Genomic DNA, 21262 nt, shown 5'->3' with positions numbered 1-21262 from the left:
TTCTATGAAATGGTGATAATATCCCTTGCAATTTGGTTGTAAGAATTAAATCAAAGGATGGGTAAAAATCATAAAACATGGTATCTGATCCAGAGTAAGCATTCAGCAGGTGTTAGTTTCCTCTCTTCATGAGCCTTTCTCTGAAACCTGATTTTGTTTTTTAACTATCTCCTGGGACTTAAGTCTGTTGCTCTCCAAGATTAAACACTATCTTAATTATAATGCTTTTGATTTATTTAGCATTTAATTGTCTTTCTATAAATCTCCTTTGATAATTTATCAAAGCAGTGATTAGAGTGTTAGATGTCATGGGTATTTATTTTCCCCCAATGCTGTGCTATATTCAATTTTATGCACATGGAACCATACTTTTAATTTTTTCCTAAGCAGCAGTATTTTTGACATCTTTGCATGTTAATAAATGTAAATCATAGCATCATTTTAAAAAAAAGAGCTTTATTGAGGTATAGTTGACATACAGTAAATTGCATGTACAATAAACTACATGTCAAAGTGTATAATTTGGTAAGTTTTGACATTTATGTATCTGAAATCATCACCACCATAAAGATAACAAACATCCATCATTCCCAAAAGTTTCATCATACCTCTTTGTAATTTCTCACAAACTCGCTTCTCCCACAGCAATTACAGATCTGCTTTCTGTTACTGTAAATTAGTTTACAGTCTCTAGATTTTTATGTAAATGAAATAATAGGTTTTAGTACCAGTTTTAATGGCTGCTTAGTATTTCATTGTCTGGATGAACCATAATTTGTTAATTCTTTTTGCTAAATATTTAAGTTGATTTCCTCCCCCCCCCCTTATAGACTGGTGTGCTTCAATATAGCAAAATATATATACAAAGGTGGACATCTGAAGCTTTGAATCCTTAAGATAAATTTCTGAGAACTAAATCGAAGACTATGATAACTTTTTAAGGCAATGTATATGCCAAACTGTCCTCCAGACTAGTCATTTTACACCATCACTGTCTGTTTTTAGGAAAGTCATCCCTTCTCCAAGAATGAGTGTTATCTAAAAAAAGAATCTTTTAAAAACGATGGTGGAGCAAAATCAATATTGTTTTATTTACAGGTTTTTTTTTTTTTTTTTTTTGCCCCACTAATGATATCCTTGGGAAGTATTTAAAGATGTTTCATATAGACAATTCAGGCTACATACCCTCCTTAACATTTTAATGAACAACTTTTCATGGTAGTCTAATTTATGGAAACTGTTAATGTCATATTTAAAATGAACTGTTGATTGGTTTAAGTAATTGTCTTTTGTTCTTTTTGAAGGTTTGTTATTGAACTTTGTGAACCAATTCAAGTAAAGCAGCTTGATATTGCAAATTATGAATTATTTTCTTCTACTCCTAAAGATTTTCTGGTTTCTATCAGTGACAGGTAAATTCTAAAGCTGTGTCTGTAGGGTCTATGTTGGATCTCTGAAATAAAACAAAAAAGTGGGTCACTATTTTGACTTCAGTCCATTTATTTTTTAAAGGTCAGTTTGTAATAGCGATAATACGACTGCATTGTAGGCTCTTGTTAATCACTTAGCTTTCACTTTGATTAGCTCATATGATGCTTTAAACATAACCATATGATATTATACTCTTATAGTGTGGGGAAACAGAAAAGGGGAGATTAAGTAGCTTGCCCAGGTCACATGACTTGTGAGTTTGAGAACCAAGATTCAGAACTACAACTCTTGACTTCAAAGTCCTCACTTTCAGTCATTATGCTCTCTTGCTTCTAAACATTTTTTTTAAAAGTTATTAAAAACATACATGTATAGGTGCTTTATTTTATATTATGAGGTATATTTTTATTAAAATATATTCTAAAACTTTTTTTATACATGTGTGATTATAAAAGAAATAAACATGATGTGAGGAATTTAGACTAGAACTGCATTTTGTCAACCAGAGATAGCCCTTATTAGCATTTTAATATATTTCTTCCAGTCTTTACTATGCACTTATTTATTAATTCTATAAAAATATTTACTTTTTACATCCTGGAAATACTCTCATCTTTTACACATATCTTTTTTAATGTGTACATGTTATTTTTCATTCAACAGAGGTGTTACATCATTTCATAAATACTTTTTGAGTGTCCACGATATGCCATGTAGGATGCTGTTTATTTAGGGCCCTTTTGTTTTGTCATTGATCATTAAGGGTTTTCCTTGATGTTTCTTCCTTCACCTCACATTCAACATTGCATATATACAGTTTTTGAAATTAGTTCTCAAGACCTCTGGAGAATTCTGTCTGTTATCCTGCCACTACCCTTGCTCAGATCACTTCCTTTTCTCTCAGCTGCAATTTTCTTATATGTCAAATGAACATACACAGCTCTGATAAGTAAAGTGTATTTTTTTTTAATATGGTGAGAGGGCTCATTTTTTTGAGGAGTTCTTATAATGTTTCAGTAAACAGATACAATAGTTTTAGACTTTTATATTAGATACTAAATTCCCCTTTAAAGGGAAACAGATACATCAAACTCAGATGTGATTTTAAAAGTTTTTTCTTCCCCTTCTCTTTCCATCAGTACTTGTATTTATACTTTACATTATTACACACATGTCAGTATGTAAAGAGTTGTGCCACCTTCTTCCAAGACAGTCTCTTGGTGACTTTCTGTTCTAAAACCTCCTCCCAAACCCCAAGAAGTGGCACTAGTCTTACCTTTTAGTAATGGAGTGATTTTTCAAGGCATTCTTTCCTCGTAAAGAGAAACCTGTCAGTTTAGTTGGAAAAGAAAATGTATTTATTAAATGTATGTATTTATGTATTAAACTGTTAAGTCAGCATGTTCACCTGGAAAGGAAAAAAATTGTATTTTGAAAATATGATGGAACCTCTCAATGTGTGGTTTATAATTTTTAAAAAACATATTTTTTATATTTTGTAGATATCCAACAAATAAGTGGATTAAGCTGGGTACTTTTCATGGTAGAGATGAGCGGAATGTACAGAGTTTCCCTTTAGATGAACAGATGTATGCAAAATATGTCAAGGTAATGTTTACACATACAGGACTGTGTTCTATATTGAAAATATATGTGTTATTCACACTTCATACACCTCATCTTTTTAGAAATCAGAAAAATTAAGAAATAGACTATACTGTACCACTTAATAGATAGTTCTTACTTGGGTATATTATTTCATGAGTGAAATATTGCTACATTCCCTTTTGTATTGCTGGAAGCCTAAGCCAGCTTTTTGTTATTTATGGCTCTGATAAAATTCCAGATTATAACTATTTAAGTCTTTTGAGTCTTTATGCAAAATGTCATCTTCATAGTATATTTCTTTCTATTTGGAAACTGAAATCATTGCTGGTAAGTGAAGTCTTTAAAGCAGGTGTAATTTCTTATTAGACTCTGATTCTTAGATCATTTCATCTTTAATGTCCACTTACTTGGCATTGTTACAGCTTTTGTCTTTTTCGTTGTATAGCCAAATGAAATATTCTGTGTCCAAGTACCAGTTTCAAATAAAACAGACTTTTAAACACTGATGTTCTGTATTTCCACTGCTGCTTCTACCAGCTAATCAAGTAAAACTACCACTTTTGAATTGGGTTAGACAAAATAGGGAAAGTTCTTACTCCTTCCTTCCCTCTTTTTTTTTTTCTTTAAAATTATAGCCATGTCTTAAAGTACTATTGATTTAATATTATGACATTTTTGGAATGGCCGCAGTTCTAATTTCTGTCCTTCTTTAAATGTGAGAACTTACAGCTACCTAATTTTGTCTTCTGTGATTTTACCATCTCTTTTTAAAGCATGTTTTAAATCGACTTCTGTTAATAGGTAAACTTGTAGTATTCTTAATCTCATTATAAAAATGCTAAATTCTATTTTTAAAATACAGTTGATATTCTCAGTTAGTAATTCAATAAAATTATTAATTCAAAAAAATTAAGAATGTTTTCAATTCCTTTTAAAATGGGTGCTGAAACAATTAATGACTTTATACAGTACACTTTCTGCACTGCGAAGAAGCAAAAACGTTAAAAGTCATTTACTAGGTAACAAAATCTTATTTAATTTTGCAAGTAAGATAACTCAAATGAAATAATTTTAGAGAATTATTCTTTGTACCATTTACTTTGTTAATAATGGAAGGATATTTTATTGGAAACATAAAAAAATGCCTTACAAAACTTTCCACTTTCTTCCTTTTGTGGTGGGAGATTATAGAGCATTTTAAATATTAGTTTTATAAAAAACCCTCTTTGGTAGAATTGAGTCTAAAAGCAAGAAACATTTACTTACAACTCATGAAAAGCAGGGAAAAATTACTTTCTGATATTCGTTTTATGGTAATAATGTTATATAAGTTTTTTACCTGGATTTTCCTTATCCTAAAAGAACTACACCCAAATCTACTACTTTTTAATAGTATACATTTGAAAGACCAATTGATATATATCTTCCACTTCTGTAAGTTGTACTTGAAATAACATAGCATACCAAAAATTCATGCTTTCCCTGAAATAAGTTATATATAATAGTATACAAGTATAAATACCATTTCATAATGGACTGTTATCAATATGTATATGTGTACAATATATATGTATATGTGCATATATATCAATAAATTCATGTATGAATATATACTTGATACATGTCTGTAATACTTAAAGTAAAAGATTGTTTCTAGATACTGTTTATTAATTGCTTTTAGAATGCTTTCTATCTAACAGTTATATAAAATAACAGCAATGGCTTGCAGATCATTTAACTTATAACCTTAAAGTTAATTTATTTCATTGCAGTCATTTAGATTATACTCTCAGGTTGTGATGGCAAAAATTGAAATCATTGCTTTTATTTAAGGAATTAAGAATACTACAGTGTTATCCATCACATGACATTGCTTTCTATACTTTATACAACATAATTTACAAGTATTTAAAGTTGCTTATTGCATGATGTCTAGACTTTGGAACTGATTTCTTTTTCTTTTCCTTTCTCTTGCTTCAGATGTTCATCAAGTACATAAAGGTTAGCAACCTTCTCTTTTGCACTATTAAATAACAGGACATGGCATATTAATGCATTACAAAAACTTTAATTATTGATTTTGGGGAAAATGAGGACTTTATAGAAATGTTTAGAAATGTTATAATGAAGAAAGTGAGTATATTGTTAGATGTTCTTACATGCTGTCTGCTGGCTTCCCATTTTATGTGCTTTTATTCTTTAGGTTGAGTTGGTATCACATTTTGGATCAGAGCACTTTTGTCCATTAAGCCTTATAAGGTAATGCAGAACAAAATACATTTATTGAGTGCTTTTAAAAAAATTGATAAACAAAATTTTTGATATATTGAAGAAATAATTTTCTCTTATGTTAGTTAATACTATGGAAATAAAAACTGAAACTTTCTTTTGAATGCATTTTGGAAAAATGTCAAAATACCCTCTTTAAAAATTAACCTCATTTTGTATATTTGTTTTAACTTGCTTGCTATTTTGCTATGATGATATTACACAGAAACATTTTAGACTGATATAAAAACTCATCCATTATATTTCTAAATGCCTTAAATAGATTAGTGTTACATTTTAATTGAAACCGTAGATGACTAAAATGTAAGGAACAGCCATTATTTTTAAGTCCAAAAGCCAGTGGCCCTCAAAATATGACCAAAGTTGATGTTTGTCATATTGTGAAGAGATTAGTCTTAATGAGTGTTTTGTTTTGGAAGTCTTTAATGAAATTGTTGTTTATATAGGGTATTTGGCACTAGCATGGTGGAAGAATATGAAGAAATTGCTGATTCCCAGTATCACTCAGAACGCCAGGAACTATTTGATGAGGACTATGGTAAGTGACATCAAACAGATGACTGTTAGGTATATTTTTTTTTACTTTTTAAAAATTGAATAGTAATGGGGGAGTATAGATTACTTAAATCAATATGACTGTTGTCTTCAGGCTTTTGTTTTGTTGCTTTTAACTCTAATCAACTTTTACTTAAATCTCTTTTCTAATATGATTGCCTTGTAATCGTATTGCTTTCCAAGTTTATCAGTTATTTGTAACTGAAACTCCCTTCTATAATATTAATAGTATAAATTATGATTATATCCCTATGCCAGGGCCAAAAATCTGTTAAACTCACAAGATACTGAAATAGTAGAAATGAGCTTTAATTCCTTTGATTTCCCATGAGCCTAAGAGCAAGCACATTTTGGTCTCCTGTGAGCCATTGAGAAATCATGTGACTCTACAGAGGTGGAGGAAAGTTTTATGACATTCTCCATTTCCAATTTAAGTCCTTGTTTTAAGATGTCTTATACTATTGTTTGAACAATCTAAATTTTCTCAAGCGTGAAATGAAGACATTGACTAAGAGTTGGTAAAGTATATTGAAAACTTGAATAAAAAAGTCTTATAAATGTGGTTAAAATTCTGGTAAGCATTACAGTTATTTTCCTTGGTTTATATTTGTTTGTTAAATGGTTTCTTAATCTTATGTGCTTTTTGTGAACATGTTTTAGATATATGATTCATATTTATTATAAAATGTTTTAAATGTTAGCTGACTTTGACAGGACAATAATTTGAGCTTTTAAATATGTTATCATTGGAGCTAGATCTCAGCATAATTACTTTTGTTTTCTTTTTAAACAGATTATCCACTGGATTATAATACTGGAGAGGATAAATCCTCAAAAAATCTTCTTGGTTCTGCTACAAGTGAGTATTTTGAGGATTTTCTCTTCAGTCTACTAAAGCATTTCTCAACTTTTTCATTCTGATACACATGGACATTTTGTCATGGTATGGTTGAGGAGACTTCTCCCAGTATTGAACTTTGAGTTGAAATAAAAGATACTGTCTTTTGAAAAGTATTTTTATAGAAATGTGATAAGAAAAATATATGAAAAGAAAGAGGAGAGAGACAAAAGCAAGCATAATAAAGGTGTTTCTTCTACTCTAATTAGGCACTCACATTTTGGGGCAAGTTCCTTATAGTGAAGAAAGAGCTGTGGATTTTCTTGGGGGAAGAATTATTAAAACAGCCATACAACAGTTAATCTATAAATATGGTTAGTTTGCCATTTAGTTACAAAATATAAAGGGTGCTCCTACCATGATAATAATGAATACCAATAAGAATACTAGTAATAATATACTCTTTGTACACTAAGAAGCAGTGAATAAGATATACTAGTGGTTTAGTTTGTTGTTATTCCAAAATATAATCCCAGCCTAGTGGTAGGCTCACTAAGGAGACTACTGAAAAGACCATTACCCAACTGGCACTTTATTTTTCATGGTTAGATTCTGTGTAGGTATATTTCAATGATGTTTTTGATTATTTCTGAAAAATGTAAAATTAACTAGAAGTAGTTTTCTTTTTATTTGAAAATTATTAATTTAATAAAAACAAATCTTGGTAAAATAGAAGACGAGTTGCTTGTGCTTGTCACTTTTTGCTCTTAGTGAATTGAATTACTTGAATTCCAATGTCAGTGTGAACATTGACTTTATAACTTTTTTAGATATTCAACCAGTAATCTAAATACTTAAGTTGATATTTTGTGTAGCCACAGTATATAGAGTTAAAATCACCTCTTTCATCTCTCTTTTTAGCCTTTTCTTTCTTTCTTTCTTTCTTTCTTGCCTCCTTCCCCCTCCATAGAAGAGTGAAGATTTCAGTGGACTTTCTAGGGAATGGGAAAAAGAGTGTTAAAAATACCTGTAGAAGGAAAATCTTTCGTGATTGCAAAGTAATATTCAACTTTGTTACATATCAGTTCAGTATATTTTGTTTTACTTTATTGCTAGGCTTCTGACTTTCTAGATATTAGTGATTACATTTAAATAGGATTCCTAGCTATCCAGTTATTGATGTAAAAGTAAGTCTCATTCACTGCTATGTGATGTAATTTTTTAGGAGTAAAAGAAATGTCTTATCTGTCTGGATATTAATGTTTTTGTTTCCCTTAATTTGCATTCTGTATGTTACATAGTAGTCATTATTCTGTCATTTATGTAGCTCAGTAAGTTGAATTAGCTATTTTCTGGGGTCAGAAAATAGCCCCGGACTAAAAGATCTCTAGCTTCTGGTGGTTACTGGAAAAGAGAGGACACCTTAAGGAAATAATGTCTTACTGTAGTTTCAGATAAAGGAAAGGTGTGTTGACATTCTGGATTTTCTTGCTGTATCTTCCCATGTGGTTAACTTCTAGACGCCATTAAAACCTAACCATAGGTCAGGTGCAGTGGCTTATGCTTGTAATGCCAGTACTTTGGGAGCCTGAGATGTGCGGATCACCTGAGGTCAGGAGTTTGAGACCAGCCTGGCCAACATGGTGAAACCCCGTCTCTACTAGAAATGTAAAAATTAGCCAAGCATGGTGGCATGCGCCTGTAATCCTAGCTACTCGGGAGGCTGAGGCAAGAGAATTGCTTGAACCCAGGAGGCAAAGGTTGCAGTGAGTTGAGATTGCACCACTGCACTCCAGCCTGGGAGACAGAGTGAGACTCTGTCTCAAAAAAAACCAAAAAAACAAACAAAAAAACCAGTCATATATCAGGGGAAGACATTTCCCTGTTTCTATTCATGTCTTTGATCAGTATATCAATTAATTAGAGATAGAATCTTGTTTAGATACTTCTGTTTGGATCTTTCTCCTTGAAGGTATATCAGTTAATTTTCCTTTTACAGAACTCTGGGAGGGCAAGATTATCTTCCAGTGTCCTAGGTATTGAAAGAATTTATACAGAGAAATAAGAAGGGTGGGAGGATGTCAGCTGAGTCTCTAAAATGAGATTTAAAATGATCTCCACCTCCTGAAGTTTTAGAACAAGAGAGGCAGTAAGAGCTGAGTGATAAGACTTTATTGTTACAAAACTTTATAGACATGGCCTAACACTGCCGCCTTCTGTATCTGTGTCCTTCTACTCTTCTCTGAAGAGTTTGGGACTGAATTAGCTATAGCCTCCAAGGTGGTATAACTTGAAGAAGTAAATAATAAAGTGGAATCAGAACTTAAGTAGTTCTGATTCAAAGAACTGGTCTTTGGCACAAGGATGTCTGAGTTTGACGGTAATCATCACTGCTTTCTAAATTAGCTTGAAATTAGCCCATTTTGAAAGTAGTTTTTTTTCTTGTTTTTAATGTGTACATAGTATCCACAAGCTAGAATTCTTTGTTTTTAATCTTAATAGAAACTCCTTTTTCTTTTTGCTATCAAGTAGTTAGTAGTTATAGGAAATATGTCACCGGAATACTTCGCCACTGCTGAGAGTTGGATATCAAAGAGCATGCACACTGCATATTTAAACATTCTTGATATTATATAATTTCTTAACTGCTAAAAAGGGAGAAGCTGTTATCTTAGAGCAGCATTCTTGGCTTTGTGTGTATGCTTTCCTGATTCTTTTGTTTATATTCTTGAACTAAAACATTTAAATCTTTCACATCAACAAGATTTCTCCATATCACTCTTGATTTTCTTGTTCTTTGTCATGTGAATTTGCCAGACCTCTGCCTGCTTTGATATTGGCGCAGGTCTGCCTTTGCTCTTAAATAATGTGTTTTTTGTTTCTGTTAAAATCACTGTATCTGCTAAAGGGAGATAGGTGCATGTGTATGTTTAAGAGAAAATGTAGTTTTTACTTTTTAAGTCAAAGTGTTTTATTTTTGTGGAAAAAATGTAGATGCTAGAAGGACCATTTTCCTAGAAAATGTGGGCATGCTTCATAGGTAGTACACATAGGAAGAAGTCTTTTTTTGTTGATTTATCTTCTGTTGTATCATATAAACTCTTCAACTTCAGCAGCCTGGACAAATGTTTGTTTTCTTTATCAAAAAGAGCCATTGGAGCACTGAAGACTGAGTAAATAATATGGAGATATTTGATCTTTAGGACCAAATATTAGGAGCATTTTATTCCTAAAGGAATGAGGTGGGATGAATAAGTTGCCCAATTCAAAAATTTAAAAGTTGACAAATCCAGGAGAAATTAGGGACTTTTATCTCTAGTTTGGCAATTATATTCAAAGATGTTATTTTAGTCTATTCTGAAGGTTTTTAATGGCCAGATAATCATGACGTATACAGACTATCATGTGTTTGTATACAAATTGAACATAGAATAGAATATTCACAATTCTGCTTTCTCTCAAAAAAGATACATTAGGCAATGTTCTGCAAACATGGGGAAATTATTTTAGGTTAAGTGGACTGAGAAGAAATTTGCTGCATTTTACTTTTGTTACCAGGTTTCCTGAAATGATGATAATAAATAATATTTTAAAAGGGTGAATAGAAGGGTCTTCTTTATTGTAGGTACTGGTGTTAAAATTTAGGTTCAGAAATAATACTGTAAAGCTGCTTTCGTTACACAGATACATTGTCTTCTTGAATTGTTTAATAATGAATGTCAAAAAATTTGAAATCTCAGATAAGATCTCACTTTGAAACACAAAGTATATAAACTGTTGGTTGCACAATTTGAGTTTTGTGAAGCAGTCAGTTTTGACTGTAGGTGGCAGTGTAGGTGGGGGATCATAAATAATATTGCAGTATTGGTTGGCATTATAAAGGGTGTATGAGGAAATAAGTTTCCATTCCAGACTTCATCTTGGTTTGTGAGGGAATATGGAGTTTCCATTTTTGTTATTTCATACTGCAGCATCTCTTTAGCTTAAGTAAGAATCAAGGCCACTTCTGTTTATCAGTTTGCCAGGTCAAAGGACAATATTAAAAATGTTATTTAAGCATTTTAAAATGGCAAATATCGAACCTTTGTGTGTTATACTAATGATTAGAAACAAAGTACCACTACTTTGTTGACTTTCAGAGTATACACTTACAATTTTGTGAAGATCAACATTATAGTTGATTCCTAGCTATCACTTTAAAACAGTTTAAAATCTGCAACTACTTTCTCCCATCCTAAAGCATTGTATTTACAGGATGAGCTCCAGGCAGCACTCTGTGGTTTACTTGCAACCTTCCTAATGTAGTAGATTTTTCTCTCTTAGATCCTTTTCTACTTTTCACATCTCTGGTTTTCATTGAAAAAGTGATGAATACTCTGTGGATCGCTTTTAGGAAAGGAGATTAAGACAGAAATAATGTATGATGATTAATATGTAGCCCCTGCCAGATCTTAGTATTTTAGTAGTAGGAGTACCCGATACCAAAGAATTAAATTCTAGTGGAATTTCAAAAGTTAGATTGGGAATGAAAAGTTAATTTCACTTGAAATTACATCACATTACTAGAAGGAAGGTCTTCTATTCCCAGTACCAGTGTTTTATGGAGTTCTGATATTTTGTTATGCTCATGTATAAATATATCTATGTAGATATTGAGGTTTGTACCACTTTTTCATGTAAATACCCTCCTCCAAAAGAGAAGTAGGGTTAGCAGGTATGCAGATTGCTTTTTTACAAACTTTGCTTTATGACCTTGACTTTTCATTAATCTGCCCCATCCCTGTCCCCAACCAATTAACTAAAGAATTTGTATGCTTTATGATTTAAAAAGATTGCAGTTTTGGCCAATGAGTTTTTTAAAGTCATCAAAGAGATTTGATTATATGCAATATCAATTTAGAATTTAACCATATTACCATAGATATGATAGGCTAATCGTTGAAAATATTTTCTGCTTTTTTCGGATAATCTCTGTTTTGTTTTACCTGTGATAATCACGTAATGTAGGAAAAGCGTTTGCTTTTTTAATTTTAAACTGTAGAGAATTTTTAAAGAAAAATAGGTTTTTCCGTAAAATAAGAATTTTGATCATCACATTTTCTCACTGTCCCGGTACAGACTGTATGTTGAGTTATACTTGAATTTATAATATGCTGAAGACAGTGTTTTGGTAAAGTGTCTAGGGTAGTTTTACAAGAAAAGTATATTTAAGGCCAGGCGCAGTGGCTCACAGCTGTAATCCTAGCACTTTGAGAGGCTGAGGTGGGCAGATTTCCTGAGCTCGGGAATTCGAGACCAGCCTGAGCAACACAGTGAAACCCTGTCTCTACTAAAATACAAAATATTAGCTGGGCATGGTGGCATGTGCCTGTAGTCCCAGCTACTCGGGAGGCTGAGGCAGGGGAATTGCTTGAACCTGGGAGGCAGAGGTTGCAGTGAGTCGAGATTGCTCCATTGTACTCCAGCCTGGGCGACAGAGCGAGACTCCGTCTTCAAAAAGAAAACTGTATTTAAATATAAAATTCCTTTTGAACATAAAAATTTAGATACATGCTTTACACTTTTGGCTAAAATTTATTTGTGTCCTATATTGGACTTTAGTTGTGAGGTGAATACAAGTAACCAGTCAAAAAATGCAAAAGATCATTCTAAATGATTTTTTGACTATCTGATATTAATTTATATTAGAATATTTAGGTATTTGGTATTTTTTCTGATTGAATTTTGTTTTAGATGCCATTCTAAATATGGTGAATATTGCTGCTAATATTCTGGGAGCAAAAACTGAAGACCTGACAGAAGGTACCTAATCATTTTATGGGTCTTTTAAATAGCTGGTACTCCAGGGGTCCTTATGTTTAGGAAAATCAAGTAATGAGTTAAGAAAATTTGATTTTTTACATTTAGAAATATAGAAATAATTCAGAGGAACTTACCAATCTTTATTATTCATTGTTTATTTGAATTTCACACGTTCTTTTTTATAAAAGGATACTGTCTATGTAAAACTTACGAATTTGCTTTTTGACTTCTGGCTCTAATATTAATAGCAATGATTTTATTCCTTATATCTTTGCTGAGATTTTGATGTCCTAATGGTACTTCAAGTATATTATTCTTTCATGTGTTAAATAGCTACTTGATTTTACAAAGCCATCTTTTCCTTAGAGAGTGGCAAATAAGAATATTATTGGCAAGAAGAAACAGTCTTACCTTTTTGTTTTTTAAAAAATGCTTAGATCCAAGTGAACATTTAAAATGACTCATTTATTTCTTCTCATTCTCTTCAACAACTCTTTCAGTATCTAGAAGGCATATTAATCACATAAGATTACACAACATTCATAGTCATCTGACTTGATTTAATTATCTGAGAAATTGAGAAACAATATATATTACTTGTCGTGATCTTATATGATCATTTCTTCCTAAAAGAACTTTGATTTTTTAAGAAAAGTCTGCAGTAGCAAACCAATTGGCTTTTTTCTTCTCTTCCAAGAAATTTATTTGTTTTAGTAAAATATTTTCATGGTACAGCTTTTAAAATTGAACTCAACATTGGGCATCTTTCTTAAAATAGGAAATAAAAGTATATCTGAGAATGCCACTGCCACAGCTGCACCTAAAATGCCTGAATCAACTCCTGTTTCAACTCCTGTTCCATCTCCTGCGTAAGTTATAATGTGATATTAAATAGAATTTTATTGCAATGCAGGGTTAAGTATATTAGTATAAAAAAAGGAACTTGTGATTTGTGTATGAAATGATTACCTGTAGAGAGCTCTGAATCATAGGATAGACATTCTGTGGCCACTTAGAAAATCTTTGAGTTGCTTCTTCCCATTAGTGTACATGCATATTGGGAATATAATTCAGATCAAACTTTTTTTTGAGGGGGTATTATATATAACTTTCATTATTCACAACAGTGACTCTTCTCCATATTGCAAATAGTTGACCTTACTCTGCAAGTATAGGCTTGAAGACAAATTTTAAAGACCCCCCCTTTTTTTTTTATTAAGTTCAAGTTTAAAAGCATTGATCTGTGGTATCCCTAGAAACTACCAAAATACGTAGAGCAGTGGTTCTTGAATAATGTGTTTGCCACACAGCAAGCTCTTAACTGTTTCATTTCTCTGAATCATGTAGGCCTTTCCCCAGGTTGCAGTGGGGACACTTTGGGCAGGGATATAGCTAAATAGGTAATAGATATAATATATACTCATTTTTTGTCTTTTCTGCCAGAGGTGGTTACTTTTTTGGTACCTCTACTTCTTATCTATAATAAATAATAAGCTTATAATGATTTGGATAATCAGGTAGTTATTGTAGACTTAATTTATATATATTTCATTAGATACACTCCCTACACAACTTTGCAAGTCCTTTATCTTAGAACAACTCTACTTAAGAGTATAAGATATTTGAATATGAACCGCTTAGTTCAAGATAGTATGTAATGAGACCTGCAGTGGGTATGCTTTGAACTGCAATTCCTGAGAACTATACTCTTTCAAAAATGAGATTTTGATGTTTTGAAAGGCATAGTGAGAAAATTATATTATCCTGTGTTAATCCTGAAAATTACTGGAGATATTTATTGGGTGATTAGAGAGAAAATATAGCATATGTGTTATTGATTCCTAAAAGGACCTAAGAAATCTGTTGAGGATAGAGACATTCTTGGTGTTTCTAATTATGTGGAGCTGTGATTGCTGTTCCTAATTTGGTAACTAGGTTTCCTCAGTTAACAACACACTATGTCATATTTTTCAAAACGAAATAAAACTACTTTGGTTATATATATATGTATACATTTTAATACACATACATATATGCACAAGTAGATAGGAATATTTGTTGAAAGCTATAGTCACAGGCCAATGTAGCAGTTTTTATTTTTCCATATTTTTAATAGATAATCTTTCCATAATTTTTTATTCAATATTTCTTCATGTTTGTCTTAAATTCTTTTTAATGCTTTTGAAGCAATCTTTTGAAGCAAATGCATGAAAATGAAGGAATCCATGATAGGATGTCACTGTTAAAGTTATGTAAAGCCAACTTATTTTCTTTTCCTAGGTTTTAGTAAGATTTGCTATGTGAATTTGAGAAAAAATTTTTAAAGTATATTTCTAATTACAGTGTATAATGATGGTATATAACATCTATATTCAGTATTTTTTACCAAATTCAATTTAATTTTTCTCTCCCCTTCTTCAAACATTACTACTTTTTACTGTCATAAATTATTTGGTAGAAAAGCAATATATTACTTGAATATGTAAGAAATATTATTAGAGACTAAATATATATTGCTGTAAATATCCCAAAGTGTAGTCTAATTATGTTTTAATTTGGTCCATTTACTGTTTTACTGCCAAAATGAAAGTCTACCTCATAGATACTGTCTATTTTATTACTTTCTTCTGTCTTTGCTATTGTGACATTCGTGTTTATTTGAAGACATTTCCTGGCATGCTTAGTAATTTTTCAGAATGGGAAAATGTGTGTTTGAGCGTAATTATTTTTGGTATTTAAATTACCATATTTTTTCATATTGGACCTTTTGTGTATAAGGCTACACCCAGTAATTAACTATCTTTATCTTGGAAGGAATCACAGGCATTATAATTTATAACACTGTCCCCATAAGCTTCATCCCCCCACTCTCCTGTATGCCACATACATACTCCACAGCCTCAAAATGGGATAGAATATTAATAGTGGTGCTAGTAGTTTAATAGCAGCACTATTAGCATATCATAAGCCAGAATTATTATTAAAGTGGTTAAGTATTTGGCTTTTAATAATAGAAGATTAGCCTAGATGATAGCAAAATTATTTTAAGGAGGGAGATATGTTTCTTGTCCTTAAAGCAGATAATCCTATGTGTGTAGGGGTGTGTGTGTGTGTGTGTGTGTGTGTGTGTGTGTGTTTAATGCTGCATTGGAGTTCCTCAAATCATTCTTAGAAAAATTATGTTTGAGAAATCTAGCTGCCTTTTGAAAATACGATATTCAAGTACAAAGTGCACTCATAAGTATTAAGAATCCTAGATTTTAGTTCTAGCTCTGGACCTTGTTTAAACTAGCTTATTAAGCTAGCTCTTAGTTGACTTACTTTCTGATGTATGAGAGATAGTGAAGCTTGTAAAGATTCAGTGAATATTTGTGAGAGGAAAGGTACACTATACATTCAGTGAATGGAAGTATTCACTTAGAAACAATTCTTAAACAGATTAAAAGAAAGCAAGTTTGATATGGTAAATATGGTGGTTTGAGTCGTCTGGCTAGTCACTTGATTGTAGTATATCTGTTATTTCTAAGCAGTATTTGTTTTTATAATAAAAATGTTTTGAAGGTGGAAAATTTATCCAAAAACAACTTATATTTCTTCTGTATTTCCAACCTTTAGTCTTATGTATGGATACATTTATTTTTCTTAAACATATTTCAACTTTAGACTTCTAAGTAAGTGATTTATAATTATGTATGTATTTCTAGGTATGTAACCACTGAAGTAGACACAAATGACATGGAGCTGTCAACACCAGATACTCCAAAAGAGAGTCCCATTGTACAATTAGTTCAAGAGGAGGAAGAGGAGGCAAGTCCATCTACAGTGACCCTTCTGGGCAGCGGTGAACAGGAAGATGAATCATCACCCTGGTTTGAGTCAGAGACACAAATATTTTGCAGTGAACTGACCACAATTTGTTGTATTTCTAGTTTTTCGGAATACATATATAAATGGTGTTCAGTTAGAGTTGCTCTTTATTGGCAGCGCCGCAGAACTGCTTTGAGTAAAGGAAAAGATAATCTTGTGTCAGCTCAACCACCCTTACTACCTGCAGAATCAGTAGATATTTCGGTATTGCAACCTCTGAGTGGAGAATTGGAAAATAAGAATATAGAAAGGGAAGCTGAAACTGTTGTTGTTGGTGATTTAAGTAGTAGTATGCACCAAGATGACTTGGTGAATCACACTGTAGATGCAGTTGAACTTGAACCAAGCCATTCTCAAACTCTTTCTCAGTCTCTTCTTTTAGATATTACCCCAGAAATCAATCCCTTACCTAAAATAGAAGTATCTGAATCTGTTGAATATGAGGCAGGACATATACCGTCACAAGTGATTCCCCAAGAGAGTTCTGTTGAGATTGATAATGAAGCAGAACAGAAGTCTGAGAGCTTTAGTTCTATTGAGAAACCATCTGTTACCTATGAAACAAACAAAGTTAATGAGGTAGTGGATAATATTATAAAAGAAGATGTGAACTCCATGCAAATTTTCACAAAGCTGTCTGAAACAATAGTGCCACCAATAAATACAGCCACTGTACCCGACAATGAAGATGGGGAAGCCAAAATGAATGTAGCTGACACAGCAAAGCAAACTTTGATTTCTGTTGTGGATTCTTCTTCATTACCTGAAGTAAAAGAAGAAGAACAGTCTCCAGAAGATGCCCTTTTGAGAGGGTTACAGAGGACAGCTACAGATTTTTATGCTGAATTGCAAAATTCTACAGATCTAGGATATGCTAATGGAAATCTTGTACATGGATCAAACCAAAAGGAGTCAGTATTTATGAGACTTAATAATCGTATTAAAGCCTTAGAAGTTAACATGTCTCTCAGTGGTCGCTATCTGGAGGAGCTTAGCCAAAGGTAAGCTTTATTATGAATTAGCACAGTCAGCTTCACACAGTGAATTAAGTAGCGTAGAGTATGTATGACCTGTGATTACAGAAGGAGAGGATTTAATTATCTCATGGTGTAATAGAAGTAAGCACAATTTTAGTGAGAGGGAAAGAAAGCTACTTGAATGCTGATCAGTGACTTAATGAATTTTTTGTTTTTAATTTTAAAAGTACTTCCCAGTGACAAGACCACTTTTATTATTAGGCTGACAACAAGTTTGAATTATCTATACTCACTTTCACCTTTTTTCTGTTACTTAACTTTAGCCACTTTTTCTGCCTGATTCCCAGAGAGCTCGTGGAAAAAATGATAGTATATAGAGACTTTAAAGGTTTTAGTGGAATTTAACCAGATATCGCTTAAGAGTTTAGATAAGTGAAGACATGGATGGACTGAACTGGATGACTGGGCACATTTGCAGTTTGCCCTCTTTTAAACAGGTCCCGGCATCCTAGTTCTAGTTGTAATAATTTCTGCTTTTAAGTGCCAGAGAGAGTGCCAGTTCATTAAGACACCAGGCGTGGCTTTTTAAAACTGTTTACTCTTTTTTTATCCTTTGTGTGTTCATTGTCTGTCCTTAGGGCTTCTCTACCAACATTTTACAAACATCTAGGCACAAGTGTCCAGAGTTCCTGAAACACCACCTTTTCTTACACCTCTGAAATTGAAATGCCACTAATAAGATGTCACCAAGGCAGTCTTATATCTGAAGTAGGAAATTTTTCTAATCCATACATAGAATTGATTGGCTAATCGTGTGTGTGTGTTCATGTGTGACATGCCCACTTAGCTACCCCGTACCTGCTCTTACTTTTTCCTACCTCCATCTTCATCCCAAGGAAACTACAGAAATTACTAAATTTTACATAGCAAGAGATACATAGAATTGTATTGCATAGGCCTGAATAAGAGTCACTTTAAGAAAAATAGGTTTCTCTCATATATCAAAATCAGAAGTATGTTTCCATTACTAAGTGGAATAAATAAGAAATTAAAGCTAATTTAAACCAATTCTTACTCCATAGGTACCGAAAACAAATGGAAGAAATGCAAAAGGCTTTCAATAAAACAATTGTAAAACTTCAGAATACTTCAAGAATAGCAGAGGAGCAGGTTAGTCGTCTTCATCCCTTACTTACTTTTTATATAAATTTCCACTGAATTCTATAGGATCTCACTGGTAAAGGATAAGTATTGTAGTTTCACTTTTTCCCCCTGCTAGCTGGTGTTTAAGCCTGTTATATTAATATGATGTCATGTTTGGAAAGTTACATAGCTATTAGCATCATTGTCTTCTCTAGAGAAAGCTTTCTTATTTATTTATTTTTTTAATTATACTTTTAAGTTCTAGGGTACATGTGCACAACGTGCAAGTTTGTTACATATGTATACATGTGCCATGTTGGTGTGCTGCACACATTAACTCATCATTTACCTTAGGTATATCTCCTGATGCTGTCCCTCCCCGCTTTCCCCACCCCACGACAGGCCCCAGTGTGTGATGTTCCCCACCCTGTGTCCAAATGTTCTCATTGTTCAGTTCCCACCTATGAGTGAGAACATGCGGTGTTTGGTTTTCTGTCCTTGTGATAGTTTGCTCAGAATGATGGTTTCCAGCTTTATGCATATCCCTGCAGAGGACATGAACTCATCCTTTTTTATGACTGCGTAGTACTCCATGTATGCCACGTTTTCTTAATCCAGTCTCATTGGTGGACATTTGGGTTGGTTCCACGTCTTTGCTATTGTGAATAGTGCTGCAATAAACATACGTGTGCATGTGTCTTTATAGCAGCATGATTTATAATCCTTTGGGTATATACCCAGTGATGGGATGGCTAGATCAAATGATATTTCTAGTTCTAGATCCTTGAGGAATCACCACACTGTCTTCCACGATGGTTGAACTAGTTTACAGTCCCACCAATGGTGTAAAAGTGTTCCTATTTCTCCACATCCTCTCCAGCACCTGTTGTTTCCTGACTTTTTAATAATCGCCATTCTAACTGGTGTGAGATGGTATCTCATTGTGGTTTTGATTTGCATTTCTCTGATGGCCAGTGATGATGAGCATTTTTTCATGTGTCTGCTGGCTGCAAAAATGTCTTCTTTTGAGAAGGGTCTGTTCATATCCTTTGCCCACTTTTTGATGGGGTTGTTTGCTTTTTTCTTGTAAATTTAAGTTATTTGTAGGTTCTGGATATTAGCCCTTTGTCAGATGGGTAGATTGTCAAAATTTTCTCCCATTCTGTAGGTTTCCTGTTCACTCTGATGGTAGTTTCTTTTGCTGTGCAGAAGCTCTTTAGTTTAATTAGATCCCATTTATTTTGGCTTTTGTTGCCATTGCTTTTGGTGTTTTAGTCATGAAGTCCTTGCCCATGCCTATGTCCTGAACGGTATTGCCTAGGTTTTCTTCTAGGGATTTTATGGTTTTAGGTCTAACATTTAAGTCTTTAATCCATCTTGAATTAAATTTTGTATAGGGTGTAAGGAAGGGATCCAGTTTCAGCTCTCTACATATGGCTAGCCAGTTTTGCCGCACCATTTATTAGATAGAGAATCCTTTTCCCATTTCTTGTTTTTGTCAGGTTTGTCAAAGACCAGATGGTTGTAGATGTGTGGTATTATTTCTGAGGGCTCTGTTCTGTTCCACTGGTTTTTATCTCTGTTTTGGTACCAGTACCATGCTGTTTTGGTTACTGAAGTCAGGTAGTGTGATGTCTCCAGCTTTGTTCTTTTGGCTTAGGATTGTCTTGGCAATGCGGGCTCCTTTTTGGTTCCATATGAACTTTAAAGTAGTTTTTTTCCAGTTCTGTGAAGAAAGTCATTGGTACCTTGATGGGGATGGCATTGAATCTATAAATTGGGCAGTATGGCCATTTTCATGATACTGATTCTTCCTATTCATGAGCATGGAATGTTCTTCCATTTGTTGTGTCCTCTTATTTCGTTGAGCAGTAGTTTGTAGTTCTCCTTGAAGAGGTCCTTCACATCCCTTGTAAGTTGGATTCCTAGGTATTTTTATTCTCTTTGAAGCAATTCTGAATGGGAGTTCACTCATGATTTGGCTCTCTGTTTGTCTATTATTGGTGTATAGGAATGCTTGTGATTTTTGCACATTGATTTTGTATCCTGAGACTTTGCTGAAGTTGCATCAGTTTAAGGAGATTTGGGCTGAGACAATGGGGTTTTCTAAACATATAGTCATGTCATCTGCAAACAGGGACAATTTGACTTCCTCTTTTTCTAATTGAATACCTTTTATTTCTTTGTCCTGCCTGATTGCCCTGGCCAGAACTTCCAATACTGTGTTGAATAGGAGTGGTGAGAGAGGGCATCCCTGTCTTGTGCCAGTTTTCAAAGGGAGTGCTTCCAGTTTTTGCCTGTTCAGTATGATATTGGCTGTGGGTTTGTCATAAATAGCTCTTATTATTTTGAGATACGTTCCATCAATACCTAGTTTATTGAGAGTTTTTAGCATGAAGGGCTGTTGAATTTTGTTGAAGGCCTTTTCTGCATCTATTGAGATAATCATGTGGTTTTTGTCTTTGGTTCTGTTTGTATGATGGATTATGTTTATTGATTTGTGTGTGTTGAACCAGCCTTGCATCCCAGGGATGAAGCCCACTTGGTCATGGTGGATAAGCTTTATGATGTGCTGCTGGATTCGATTTGCCAGTATTGAGGATTTTCGCATTGATGTTTATCAGGAATATTGATCTGAAATTCTCTTTTTTGGTTGTGTCTCTGCCAGGCTTTGGTATCAGGATGATGCTGGCCTCATAAAATGAGTTAGGGAGGATTCCCTCTTTTTCTATTGATTGGAATAGTTTCAGAA

General features: G+C 33.2%; 1 protein-coding gene across 4 annotated transcripts in view; it reads left to right on the top strand.

The window, feature by feature from the left end:
• SUCO (SUN domain containing ossification factor) overlaps nt 1-21262 on the top strand; it is an 83050-nt gene that overhangs the window by 43179 nt on the left and 18609 nt on the right. The window contains exons 9-18 of one of the 4 annotated variants that reach the window (XM_012000422.1): nt 1305-1412; nt 2934-3039; nt 5020-5040; nt 5243-5298; nt 5775-5866; nt 6677-6742; nt 12455-12523; nt 13302-13392; nt 16228-16392; nt 18450-18537. In XM_012000422.1, coding sequence (XP_011855812.1) covers nt 1305-1412; nt 2934-3039; nt 5020-5040; nt 5243-5298; nt 5775-5866; nt 6677-6742; nt 12455-12523; nt 13302-13392; nt 16228-16392; nt 18450-18537 — 862 coding nt within the window. Of the gene's footprint in view, nt 1-1304; nt 1413-2933; nt 3040-5019; nt 5041-5242; nt 5299-5774; nt 5867-6676; nt 6743-12454; nt 12524-13301; nt 13393-16227; nt 17392-18449; nt 18538-21262 lie in introns of all 4 variants that reach the window. The other 3 variants (XM_012000421.1, XM_012000420.1, XM_012000423.1) reach the window with 3 other exon arrangements.

The sequence above is a fragment of the Mandrillus leucophaeus genome, unplaced genomic scaffold (genome assembly GCF_000951045.1).
Source record: "Mandrillus leucophaeus isolate KB7577 unplaced genomic scaffold, Mleu.le_1.0 Scaffold629, whole genome shotgun sequence".
Lineage (NCBI taxonomy): Eukaryota > Metazoa > Chordata > Mammalia > Primates > Cercopithecidae > Mandrillus > Mandrillus leucophaeus.
The sequence above is the reverse complement of the archived record's forward strand: the minus strand, read 5'-3'. Positions and strand labels throughout refer to the sequence as shown.